Consider the following 12,661-nt stretch of genomic DNA (forward strand, 5'->3'; position numbering starts at 1 on the left):
ATACAAGTACATATAGTATACACATGTCACATCATCACAATTGAGCCGATGATTCTTCTCTCTTTGACGCTGCGGGAGTGTAATGACTGTTCTAAACGAGTAAAGTCATGCAATACGAGTACATACAATATACACACATCACAACTGAGTCAATGTTTATCTCTCTCTCTGACGCTGCAAGAGTGTAGTGACTTTTCTAAACGAGCAAAGTCTTGCAATACAAGTACATACACGTCACATCATCACAACTTCTCTCTCTGACGCTGCGGGAGTATAGTGACTGTTCTAAACGAGTAAAGTCGTGCAATATGAGTACATACAGTATACATGCGTCACATCATCACAACTGAGCCGATGGTTCATCTCTCTCTCTGACGCTGCAAGTGTAGTGACTTTTCTAAACGAGCAAAGTCTTGCAATACGAGTACATACGGTATACACGCGTCACATCATCACAACTTCTCTCTCTGACGCTGCGGGAGTGTAGTGACTGTTCTAAACAAGTAAAGTTGTGCAATACGAGTACATACAGTATACATGCGGCACATCACAACTGAGCCGATGGTTCTTCTCTCTCTGACGCTGTGGGAGTGTAGTGTCTGTTCTAAATGAGCGAGGTCTTGCAATACAAGTACGTATAGTATTTTGTATTAAAGTTTTTGGGTTGTGGAACGAATTGTATGAGTTTCCATTATTTCCTATGGAGAAATTTGCTTTGATATACGAGTGCTTTGGATTACAAGCATGCTTCTGGAACAAATTATGCTTGCAAACCAAGGTTTTACTGTACAAGTCAGTCATTTGTTTTCATTGATAGCAGAAACAGCAATGTTCATGTCTCTCTCTGTTTCACAAGACACTTATTTTTATTTTAACAAATAGTAAGCTACCTCTATCAAACTTTGTTTGTTTTTTTGTTTTTTTAAACTTACAGCCTCAATTTTGCTAAACCTATAAACAGCTATATTCATAGGTATTAAAACACCTCACATAAAATGGAGTTTGAGTGTGACATTGTGCAGGATGTGATTGTCATAAAACAAATGAAGCAATTTGGTTTTAACTAATGCAACTGCTCTCAATATTTGAGTTAATAGTCATATTCAAATCAAGTCTAAAAGTCCACCTTTTTGAGGCTGCTTTTAATTCCTAACACCTATTCACTTGTTCAGTTCCCATGTGTTTTATCATTCCCACAATAAGTAATTCCCTAATCCCTTATTTGTCCTGTTAGTCTGACAAGCAGGGCTTTAATGCTTAGTGTACAGTGCTGCATGCATCTAGTAGTGCTACAGAAAAGAGATTATGTCCTTACCTTGATATCTTTTTCCCAGTAGATAGGTGTGTCATTCTACACATGTGGGTTATCTCCCTAGGGCCACAAGCCATCTGCAGAAGGAATCCACTCTGGATTTTTTTCTGTGTCCCTCCTCTACTTCACTGGGAGCTCTACTGCCACCTATAGTTAGTACCCAAGCATAAAGAGCTCCATCAACAGTAGGGGCAGCAATGGGAACTTTCCCAGGTATCAACTGCTCTGCTTAAATAAAATAACCTTAAAACATCAAAGTTAAAAACAGCCAACAGAAGCATCAAAGAAGCTCAGGAATAACCCTTTATGCAATTTGAACATATCTACAGCATTCTTCAAGGCCCAAAGGGCTGACTGGCATCCAAGAATCAAACTTGGAGAAGCATAAACAGAATGAGTTGGGAGGTGCAGGAAGGACAGGGCAAGAGTCTAGAATGACATACCTATTTACTGGAAAAGTTATTATCAAGGTAAGGACAATTTCTTTTTCCAGTGCAATGTGTGTCATTCTAGACATGTGGGACATACAAAAGCAGTTCCAAACTCCTAGGATGGGCTGACTATGCCAACCCTCAAGACCAAAGACCCAAAAGCAGAGTCCAAGGCACATCTATTGCGGTGAAGATAGTCCCACACCAACACAGCTGTCTTGTCCAGGAGACAAGAAATCTGGGAGTACAACTTCTGTCTGCGTGCCTCTGGAAGATAAGACGTGACCCGCTGCCGTGTTGAACACCACACCCAGGTATTTCAGGGAATGTGTTGGCATCAAATTGCTTTTCACAATCAACCCAGCTCCTCTAGGACCTGGATCACCTGATCCACCTTGCGCTGACCCTCTGAGAATTAAGGGGCTCTGGTCAGTCAGTTGTCCAAATAGGGGTGTACCTACAGCCCCATTTTGCACAAGTGGGCTGCCACGACCACCATCACCTTGGTGAAGGTACGAGGAGCTGTTGCCAGGCCAAAAGGCAGAGCTGAAAACTAGCAATGATTTTCCAGAACATGAAACCATAGAAACTTGTGGTGCTCCAGGAAAACTGTAATATGTAAGTAAGCCTCTGTAAGATCCAGAGAGACCAAGAACTCTCCTGGGGCAACCACCGCTATGACAAAGCACATTGTCTCCATGCAAAAGTGCGGATCTTAAGTGATGCACTGATGTGCATAAGGTCGAGGATGGGCCTCCAATCATCCGAGTCTTTCTTTGTCATAATTAAATATAAGGAATATCTGCCCAAGCCTCAGTCTTATTGTGGCACCGGTTCTATGGCCTGACTATCCAACAATCATTGTACAATGGCTCGCACTTTGACCGCCTTGAATGGTAGTCTACAATCCAATCTGTCAGAAGCCGGGCAAATTCCATCTTTTAGCCAGACTGAACCCACCAATTGGATGAAATTTGAAATCAGGTCTGCAGGAATCCTGAAAGCCTGCCCCCTATATTTATTTATTTTTAGCATTTATATACCACTTATAGTGGTGTACAGTACATTCAGGTACTCAAGCATTTTTCCCTATCTGTCCTGGCAGGCTCACATATATGCAGAAAGGCCTCCCTCAGCCTGGTGTCATTGTGATTTCTTGGCAAAGGAAGTTGTACGGGAGGTTATGCCTGGGACCGGAGAACCTTTGCCTGTAAATCTGAGTTGTGGAATTGGAATACAGGTGAGAATGCCTGGAGCCACAAAAATTAGAGCGTCCTGAACCTCTTGAGGTTCTGAGTCTGCTGTCAGACAGTGTCCTAGAATAATGGTCCACCACAGAATTCATGAAGTCATCCGGGCCTTTACCAAATAACAACTGCCCCTTGAAAGGGAACCTCGTAAGAGTAGCTTTATAGGTGGGATCACCAGCCCATTGTCTGATCCAGAGCATTCTGCAAATAAAAATCAAATATGCAGACGCCTTACCCAGTACCCACATAAGGTCATACAGAGTGTCAACAACATAATCCACAACAGACAAGAGAAGCTAAGGCGGCGGCTCTATGCCCTCATTCTCTAAAGTGTGCACCCTGGACAAACAAGCTCGAGTAACAAAGGACACTGCTGAAGCAGCCTTGACTTCCAGAGCAACTGCTTCAAAGTGTCTCCTGAGAACCACATACACCCCAGCAGTCTTGCATATCCTTGAGCACCACACCACCCTCGCTGGGAAGGGATGTGCACTTAAGCCACTTGTGCAACCAAAGTCTAGTTTAGGCTTACAAAAGCTGCTGGAACTCCTATGCCACAGGGTACAGACGGGACATGGTTCTCTCCACTTTGATAGCACCTTCTGGAGAGTTCCACTGTTTCAAAATCAGAATACTATCAGGATGCCAGGGAAATACTGAAGACTGATCTAGCTCTCCACTTAGGAGAGAGGAGGTAGAAGGAAACGGCTAAGTGTCAAAATTCAACTCATGCAGAGACTCCGAAATGAGATCTGGTATGGCAACAGACTTAAAAGCAGAACCCTGAGATTGTCCCCAGGTTTGAAAGCTAGAAAAGGATCCAAAGATCTGGCACATGGATCCGGGCCCCAGCCATGGGACGAGTATTCCCAGAAAACAAGAGGTTAGTAAAATGATCATCATAGAGATTGCCCAGATCAGAGTTTGCCAGATCAGGAATAGCGGGTGACAAAGAAGAGGTTGTGCCTAAAGAGGCAAAGTCATTGAGAGAAGTCCAAGGTGGAAAGGGACTGCGCAGGCGAAGCACGACTATCCTGAAATGCATTCTTTATGAAAGAAATTTCATAAAGACTGAGAAAGCCTCCAGTCCTTGGAGCATAAAGTCACCTTTAGATGAATTAACCTTCACTGCGGGGTGTCTGCATCTTTCCACATGGAATGGTCAGCATTGCCAGGCCCTGAAAAGAGAAAAGGCCACCACAATGAGATACCCACTTGTTTTCTCACCTGCTTAGTCAGGCGAGAGGCTAAGCATGGCGCTGCCACCTCTCCCGACCAGGCCACGCAGCGCAAAGATGCTCTGGAGGCGCTAAATTTGCACAATCCTCGCGTGAAATTGGTGCAGAAGAACACAAGGACTCCATCCCAACAAGTTTTGAGGCAAAAATTGCAGTTTTGAAAGTGCAGGGAACTTTAGAAAAAGAGAGTGCTAAAAATCCAAGATGGCCGCCGATAAGAAATTCACACCAAAACTCGCAATTTAAACAAAATGCAAAGTCTAAAAACAGCAATTTTAGGATTTTTCAGGTGGAAGAACACAGGGGTCATGCAGAAGCCCTCAAATTTCCTTTTCAGATTTTCCACCCCCACAGGCTGTAACAGCCTTACTCACTGCAACCTGTGCTGGAAATGTGCTGCAGTCTGCCTCAGATCTCTTACAGTAACTAGAAGTAGAAGAATCACTGCCTCATGCTGGGAATGCCTCGCTGACGCTGATCTTCAGGCTGCCAGTCAGACACCGCACCTGACCGCACCCCCACCTCATTGGACTGGTGGATACATTAACAGATAGGTGGAGGTAAGGAATGCAGCCGGCACCCTGCGAGAGACTGTTGAGCCTCCAAAGGGTGCCTAACAGCCTGCGCTCAAACCCCTGTTAAACAGGAGGTGAGGATAAAGCGAGGACAGCCCCAGGCTCCAAACTAATGCAGGCTGGCTAGCAGGTACCATCAGGGATTGGTCTGTCAGCTGCAGACTTTAGTCTGCGTTTTCTCTATACAGGTAGAGCTGAAAAGAACGCTCAGAGCACAAAAAAACTTGAAAGGGGTTAAAAAACAAAACAAAAAAAACACAGAAGAAAATAAGAAAAAGGGGAGAGCAAAACAGAAACACTCCTTCAGGCTCACATGAAGAAGGGAAAAACTACAGGTGGCAATAGAGCTTCCAGTGAAGTAGAGGAGGGACATAGAAAAAATCCAGAGTGGATTCCTTCTGCAGATAGCTCACAGTCATAGGGAGATAACCCACATATCTAGAATGACACACCTATTGCATTGGAAATAAGTAATAATAGTAGCAGCAGCAGCAATAATAGCAAAAATGATTAATTGTACCACATGCCATTATTTAAGCAGCTCTTAAAGAGACAGGGTGGTTGCTGCTTGTCAGAAATATTTTAAAATTTTCAAATAAAACACAATTCTCTTTTAAACAAGTTAAAGAGCAAAACAAACAGAACCCACTTACATTTCTGACAAATATCTGGCAGCCTTTCCTCACGGTAGCAGCCGTGTGTCCTGCTGCTTGAGTCCCTGCTCCTCCATAAGCAGCTCCATAACCAACTCCAAAATTTCCTCGCTCCATGTCCATTGTTCTGTCAAAGTTGGCTCCCACACCAAGGCCCATTCGATCCAGTGAGGTTCCCATTGTCTGGCCCAAGCCTGTCCCCATTCTGTCCAAAGTACTGGCACTAATATGATCCAAGCCTATTCTGTCCATAGTCCCAGAACCCATACGGTCCATCCCTGCTGGCATTCTATCCATAACTTGACCCATTCCACTTCCCAATCTATCCATTGCAGAAGAAACCATACGATCAAGTCCTACTCCCATTCTATCTATACCAGCACCCATACGGTCTACACCTGTGCCCATTCTATCCATAGTAGAGCTTACACGATCAAGAGAGGAGCCCATTCTATCCATCCCATAACCCATCCCAGAAGTCATTCGATCCATATTTGAAGTCATTCTATCTAAATTCTGTCCCACCCTGTCAATGTTTGTAGGCAGAGGATCCATAGACATGGAACTCATCCTATCTATCCCAGTACCTATACGATCTACACCAGAACCCATACGATCCATCACCAGACTCATTCTGTCAATGTCAGGCCCTACTCTATCTATACCACGGCTCATATTAGAAGTCAGTCGGTCTATCCCGGAGCCCATGCCAGTCCCCAGCCTGTCAATGGCAGCCATGGTGCTGCTTGCAGTGCCTATATAAAGAGTTGCAGAAAAATGGTTAATGTTCTTAGGATCTTAGGATAGTTTTAAACAAATTAGAAAACATTTGGCAAATAAACTGAGCTGCAGCACCTTTTAAGTTCAGCAAGGAGCACAGAACAAAAATATTTACACATTTTTAATTTTCAGTGTGGTAAAAGAACCAGGTAAAATGTCCTTCCTCCACCTGTGAAGAAGAAAATAATTCAGTGTCCTTTCTATTAGCTCCTATAACAGTCAGGACCAATGGCCATTATCATTTGAGGAATGAAGTAGACCAGTAGCAGTAAATCATACAACACTGCTTCTGGTGCAACACCATCCTACTTCCAATTGCATACAATCCCTTCCCCAGTGTAAACACTTCCTCAAATTCTGAGGCTATAAAGAATTCAGAACAGTAAAAAATTGTGATTCATTTGTGTTATCAAATTTATGACACCTTTCCGGTAGCTCAAGGCGAGGTACAAAAAAAACTGAAAATAAAAAGATTCAGTAGTAAAACTGCAAATATTAAAACAGGCAAAACCACATGATTACAGCAACAGTGAAAAACTACAAGACTGCCAGCTCTACAGAGAAAATATACATTTGATGGGATTTATTATACGCCTTTCCAATGGTAGCTCAAGGCAAAGAACCACCAATCAAAATAAGCTAAAAAGTAATAGAACATAATATACATCAGTGATACATTTGTAAAGACCACTGAGGCTACACAGTAAGAGGTGAATGTGTCATTAAAAAGCCGTAATTTAATGCTTCTAGTTCTGGCAGCTCACAATCGGTTGCATTTTTCAAACTATGAGCCATTCCAGAATACTCGCACTAGCTAGGTATTACTATTAATTTGGTTGCTTTTATAGATGGGGATTCCAGGTGGTCCTCATTAGTTGATCTAAAAGGCTCTCTTAAGGATCTATCATATTGAACACTTAAAAAGTTGACATTCAAGTTAGTTTAGGGTCCACTGACGTCTTTTGTGGATTTGTTATAATTATCTTTTATCCTTATTTCTGTTGGTATAATACACACACATCTGGGGGGGGGAAGATGGGAAGTGGGGGTAGATGGGTATATCTTGTGTGATTTTATTCCCTGATGAAAATGTTGAGTGGGTGGGTGGGGGGTTATTGTTCTATGGATACTGATTGATTCTAAGTGCATATATGATTATTATTATTTGTATGTATATTGTATTGCATTTTTTGGTAGCTTTGAAAACTCAAAGATTTATTTAAAAAAAAAAAAAAGTTGACATTTTCAATTGAGCTTGACTGTGTATTGGGAACCAGTTTATTAAGATTAAAGGCCATAAAATAGAGCAAGACAGCAGTATCTAGAGGATGAGTACCCAATGTATTTCTTGGGTTAAAAGTATAGTGTCAATATCTGCAAATTCAGCAGAGTAGCCAAAAACAAAAAACAACAAAAAAAAACAACCTTTCCACTACAGCTGCAATTTGGGCCTCCATAAAAGAAGTGAAAAACGTGTCAGATCTTGCAGGTTTTAGAGCTTCTTTTATTATGAAAACACTATTTTGAATACTCAGATTATCTGATTTTCTTTGGATAAGAGGCATACAACTTACTCCCCCCCCCTTTACTGGTTCCACTGGTGGATGCTGGATATTATGCTGGATTTAATCAAAATTTAAAGCTTTAGACAGAGTTAAATGAATCTTTGTTCAACTGCAATTCCATGATTTAGTACTAACTTATGGTAATATGTCTATCAAAATAATCACAATATATTTTGTAGGATGCTCCATTTCTTGGCCGTCTGATAATAAATTGAAGTCTAACCTTCAACCCAAGTCTCCTGGATAAGAATCTACATCCCTTCCACTAAATTTATTTTTCTCAAGTACTTTAGCAAGAATGTGAGCCTTTGGGACAGTCAGGGAACTCTAAGTACTCTCTCTTCATCTTAATTAATCTTACTTATTTCATTTCTTCTTTCTCTACTGTAAACCGCTTAGAACTTCACGGAACAGCAGTATATAAGAAATAAAATTATTATTATTATTATTTTGCTTCCTGAAACTACACGGTCAAGTATACAGATTAGAAATCATTATCTAAGGAAACAGTGATTTCTAGAAATATTTTACCATTCACTGTAAACATACCTCTTTCAAAACAAGATTTGACAACTGTTACTTAGCTTTATCATACTTCTGCTAGTCTGTAATATCCAGACGTTAGTGCTAATTCAGAAAATTGCAGTTTGGGTAATAGTGTTGTAATATGAGCACACATTAAGCCAATAGTTGCTACCTATTTTCAGGCTCGATTTAAGATTCATAGTAACATTGTATAGAAATATAGAAACATGATGGCAGATAAAGGCCAAATGACCCATCCAGTCTGCCTATCCATAATATCCACTATCTCTTCCTCTCCCTAAGAGATTCCACATGTTTGTCCCACACTTTCTTGAATTCAGACTCAGCGTCTCCACCACCCCTACTGGGAGACACTTCCACGCCATCTACCAACCTTTCTGTAAAAACATATTTTCTTAGATTACTCCTGAGTCTATCACCTTTTAACTTCATCCTATGCCCTCTCTGGAGTTTTTCAATTAGAAGACTCTCCTCATGCATAATTATGCCATGTAGATATTTAAACATATATCTCCCCTCTCTCACCTATCCTTCAAAGTATACATAATGAAATACCTTGAAAGTTTTACTTAGATTGGGTCACTGTGGTCAGTAAACAAATCACATATATTCCTTGTCCAAAAGCGGACAAATGAAAAACACTATAAACATATATACGACAGAATTGTGTTCACCTGTTCATTTGGTTGCCTTCAGAAAAGATATAAAGGCAAAGATATTGTTGGTTTTTAGGGCTTCAATTGCACGTATGCTTTTGAACTAGTCTTACTGTCTACTATTTGAGGTATGGCTATTGCTGTAGTTTTAGCTTAAGTACTTTCAAGTATTTCTATTTTTCATTTTTTATGATGCCAAAATGGGTTTAGACTTTATCCATTTCTAGGTAGTGGTGAGAGGGGTTGAATATTAATTCAAGTTTTAAAGATTATATATTTAAAAATAAATATCAAGATAACAAAATGTTTAGTCGATACCATGAAGTTTTCTAATAATGCATTTATGATGTCTTCAAATTGGATATTTTGTTGCAATATATCATTGACTACAATGTTATATTTAACTTTAATTTTATGCTTGCATGGTGAAACTTAAGTGCCTTGAGCTGTAATTGGAAAGGAGGTACAGAAAATTTGAAGTATAAACCCCCACAACTGCCACCTGTATAAACACTATTGTCTAATGTTGCATATCTATTAAAGTAAAGTAATGGTGTCTAATTCATCACAATTTTTTTTTTACTTTTTATTTAGTAAGACACAACAAGAAGATCACAGATACTGAGTATTTCTCAAATCTGATGAGAATTTGCAGAATCATTACTACAAAGCTCTATGGGCAGAGGATGGTCTAATGATGGATTAGGCAGAAAATTACTAGCTTTCAGTAGTTTTTTGTGTGGCATTAGGCTCGGCTGTTTTTTCAGTGGAATCAGAGTCAGAGTCAATTGTATTTTCAGTAGAATTAGCAGCTGCTGCTTTTTCTTTTCCAAAATATTTTTCCTTAGCTGCATTAATTGCCTCACTATACACAGCTTTATGTTTTCTGCAAAGATCTTTATCCGACTCTAAGTTAGACTTCCTCCATCTTCGCTCCAACCTACGGCCTTTTCGCTTCAATTCCCGTAGCTCTTCAGTGAACCACGGGGCCACTTTAGCTTTAGGGTCTAAAACAGAAAAATTGACAACGTTTTTAAAGACTCCCTGAAATTCTCCTGTTGTCCCACACTCATCTGCAGGATCAAAAGCCAGAGATCAAAGATTGTGGAAGGACCACATGCAGTAAGAAGTAGGAGGGGCATACATGTGGTTAAATTTTTGTTGCTGATCTATTACGCTCCCCATGAAACAGCACACATCAGCACCAACTGTTGTGGAGTGTAATAGAATGGAAGATTAAGTTCTTACCTTGGTAATCTTCTTTCTGCTATAAAAGACATAGGATTCTGTACTGAAGCTATTGTCCTCCTTTAGTCACATACTTTGCACTTTGCAGAAGGGAGTCACTCATATCTTTCAACTCCCCCCCCCTTTCAACAGTGGGGAATAGCTCCCTCTTCAGTTAGTACCAAAGCAATCAAACTCCAATAAAACAGAAGAAAAGAGAAGGAGCATAGGGACTTCTGAGACAAACTACATTTCTGCTCTGCTCTGTAAATCATGACAAAAGAACAATAATTAACATGAACTCAAACTTAGGAGTATCCAGAAACCAACCTATTTGCCACTAGCACTATCGCATAAAAGCCCCAAAGGTTAAGAAAGCACAGTTATTTACAGGTGTTATCCAGGGACAGCAGGCAGATATTCTTAACTGATGGGTGACGACACCGATGGAGCCCCGGTATGGACAATCTTAGAGTGATTGCACTCTAAGAACTTAGAAAGTTCTAGGTGGTCCGCACCGCGCATGCGCAAGTGCCTTCCTGCCTGACAAGAGGCGCGCGGTCCCCAGTTAAGATAAGCCAGCTAAGAAGCCAACACGGGGAGGTGGGAGGGTCGTAAGAATATCTGCCTGCTGTCCCTGGATAACATCTGTTACGGTAAATAACTGTGCTTTATCCCAGGACAAGCAGGCAGCATATTCTTAACTGATGGGTGACCTCCAAGTTAACAAAGAGGGATGGAGGGAAGGTTGGCCATTAGGAAAATAAATTTTGTAAAACAGATTGGCCGAAATGTCCCTTCCGTCTGGAGAATGCATCCAGACAGTAATGAGAAGTGAAAGTATGAACCGAGGACCAAGTAGCAGCCTTGCAGATTTCCTCAATAGGTATAGATCTGAGGAAAGCCACAGATGCTGCCATAGCTCTAACCTTATGGGCCGTGACAGAACCTTCCAGTGCGAGTCCGGCCTGAGCTTAACAGAACGAAATGCATGCAGCAAGCCAGTTGGAAATCGTTCGTTTAGAAACAGGGCGATCCGGCTTATTAGGATCAAAAAAGAGAAAAAGTTGGGGAGATGATCTGTGAGGTTTGATGTTCTCTAAATAGTAAGCCAAAGCACGCTTACAGTCCAAAGTATGCAAAGCCTGTTCCCCAGGATGGGAATGAGGTTTAGGAAAGAAGACTGGTAAAACGATGGACTGGTTAAGGTCAGAGACAACTTTAGGCAGAAACTTAGGATGAGTACGAAGAACCACCTTGTCATGGTGAAAAACAGTGAAAGATGGGTCAGCCACTAGTGCATGTAACTCACTGACCCTTCTGGCAGAGGTGAGAGCGATAAGGAAAACCACTTTCCAAGTGAGAAATTTGAGATGAGCTGTGGCCAATAGAAACATAGAACATAGAAAGATGACGGCAGAAAAGGGCCACAGCCTATCAAGTCTGCCCACTCTATTGACCCACCCCATTGAGTCTGAGTGCTAGTGACCTAGTTCCTTAACTTGACCCTCGTAGGGATCCCACGTGGATGTCCCATTTATTCTTAAAATCAAGCACGCTGGTGGCCTTGATCACCTGCACCGGAAGTTTGTTCCAGTGATCTACCACCCTTTCCGTGAAGAAATACTTCCTGGTGTCACCACTAAATTTCCCCCCTCTGAGTTTGAGCGGGTGCCTCCTTGTGACCGAGGGTCCCTTGGGAAAGAATATATCGTTTTCCACCTCGACACGACCAGCGACGTACTTAAATGTCTCAATCATGTCACCCCTTTCTCTGCGCTCCTCCAGGGTATAGAGCTGCAGTTTGCCCAGTCTTTCTTCGTATGAGAGACCCTTGAGTCCGGCGACCATCCTAGTGGCCATCCGCTGGACCGATTCAGCTCGAAGCACATCTTTCTGGTAATGTGGCCTCCAGAATTGCACACAGTATTCCAGATGAGGTCTCACCAAGGTTCTGTAGTGGCATTATGACTTCAGGTTTGCGGCTGACGAAGCTTCTATTGATACATCCCATCATTTGCCTTGCCTTAGATGAGGCCTTCTCTACTTGTTTGGCAGCCTTCATGTCTGCACTGATGATTACCCCGAAGTCCCGTTCCTCTGAAGTCCTAGCTAGCGTTTCTCCATTCAAGGAGTATGTTCTGCATGGATTTCCGCTGCCGAGATGCATGACCTTACATTTTTTAGCGTTGAAGCCCAGCTGCTATGTCGAGGACCAGTTTTCCAACGTGAGCAGATCCTGCGTCATACTGTCCTTGAGGTTGCTTTCACTTACTATGTTACACAGTTTGGCGTCGTCGGCAAACAGTGTAACAGCAAACAGTGATACTTTACCCTGAAGCCCCCGGGTCAGGTCCCTTATGAATATGTTAAAAAAGGATGGTCCCAGGACTGAGCCCTGCGGCACTCCGCTAGTCACCTCCGAAGT

At 41.8% G+C, this 12,661-nt stretch overlaps 1 protein-coding gene across 3 annotated transcripts in view; it reads right to left on the bottom strand.

The window, feature by feature from the left end:
- The window catches only part of HNRNPM (heterogeneous nuclear ribonucleoprotein M), a 238,142-nt gene that overhangs the window by 25,129 nt on the left and 200,352 nt on the right, over window positions 1-12,661 (bottom strand). For all 3 annotated transcript variants that reach the window (XM_033956537.1, XM_033956539.1, XM_033956536.1), the window contains one exon: window positions 5,460-6,214. In XM_033956537.1, the coding sequence (XP_033812428.1) occupies window positions 5,460-6,214 (755 nt within the window). The remainder of the gene's footprint in view (window positions 1-5,459; window positions 6,215-12,661) is intronic.

Source organism: Geotrypetes seraphini, chromosome 8, assembly GCF_902459505.1.
Source record: "Geotrypetes seraphini chromosome 8, aGeoSer1.1, whole genome shotgun sequence".
NCBI lineage: Eukaryota > Metazoa > Chordata > Amphibia > Gymnophiona > Dermophiidae > Geotrypetes > Geotrypetes seraphini.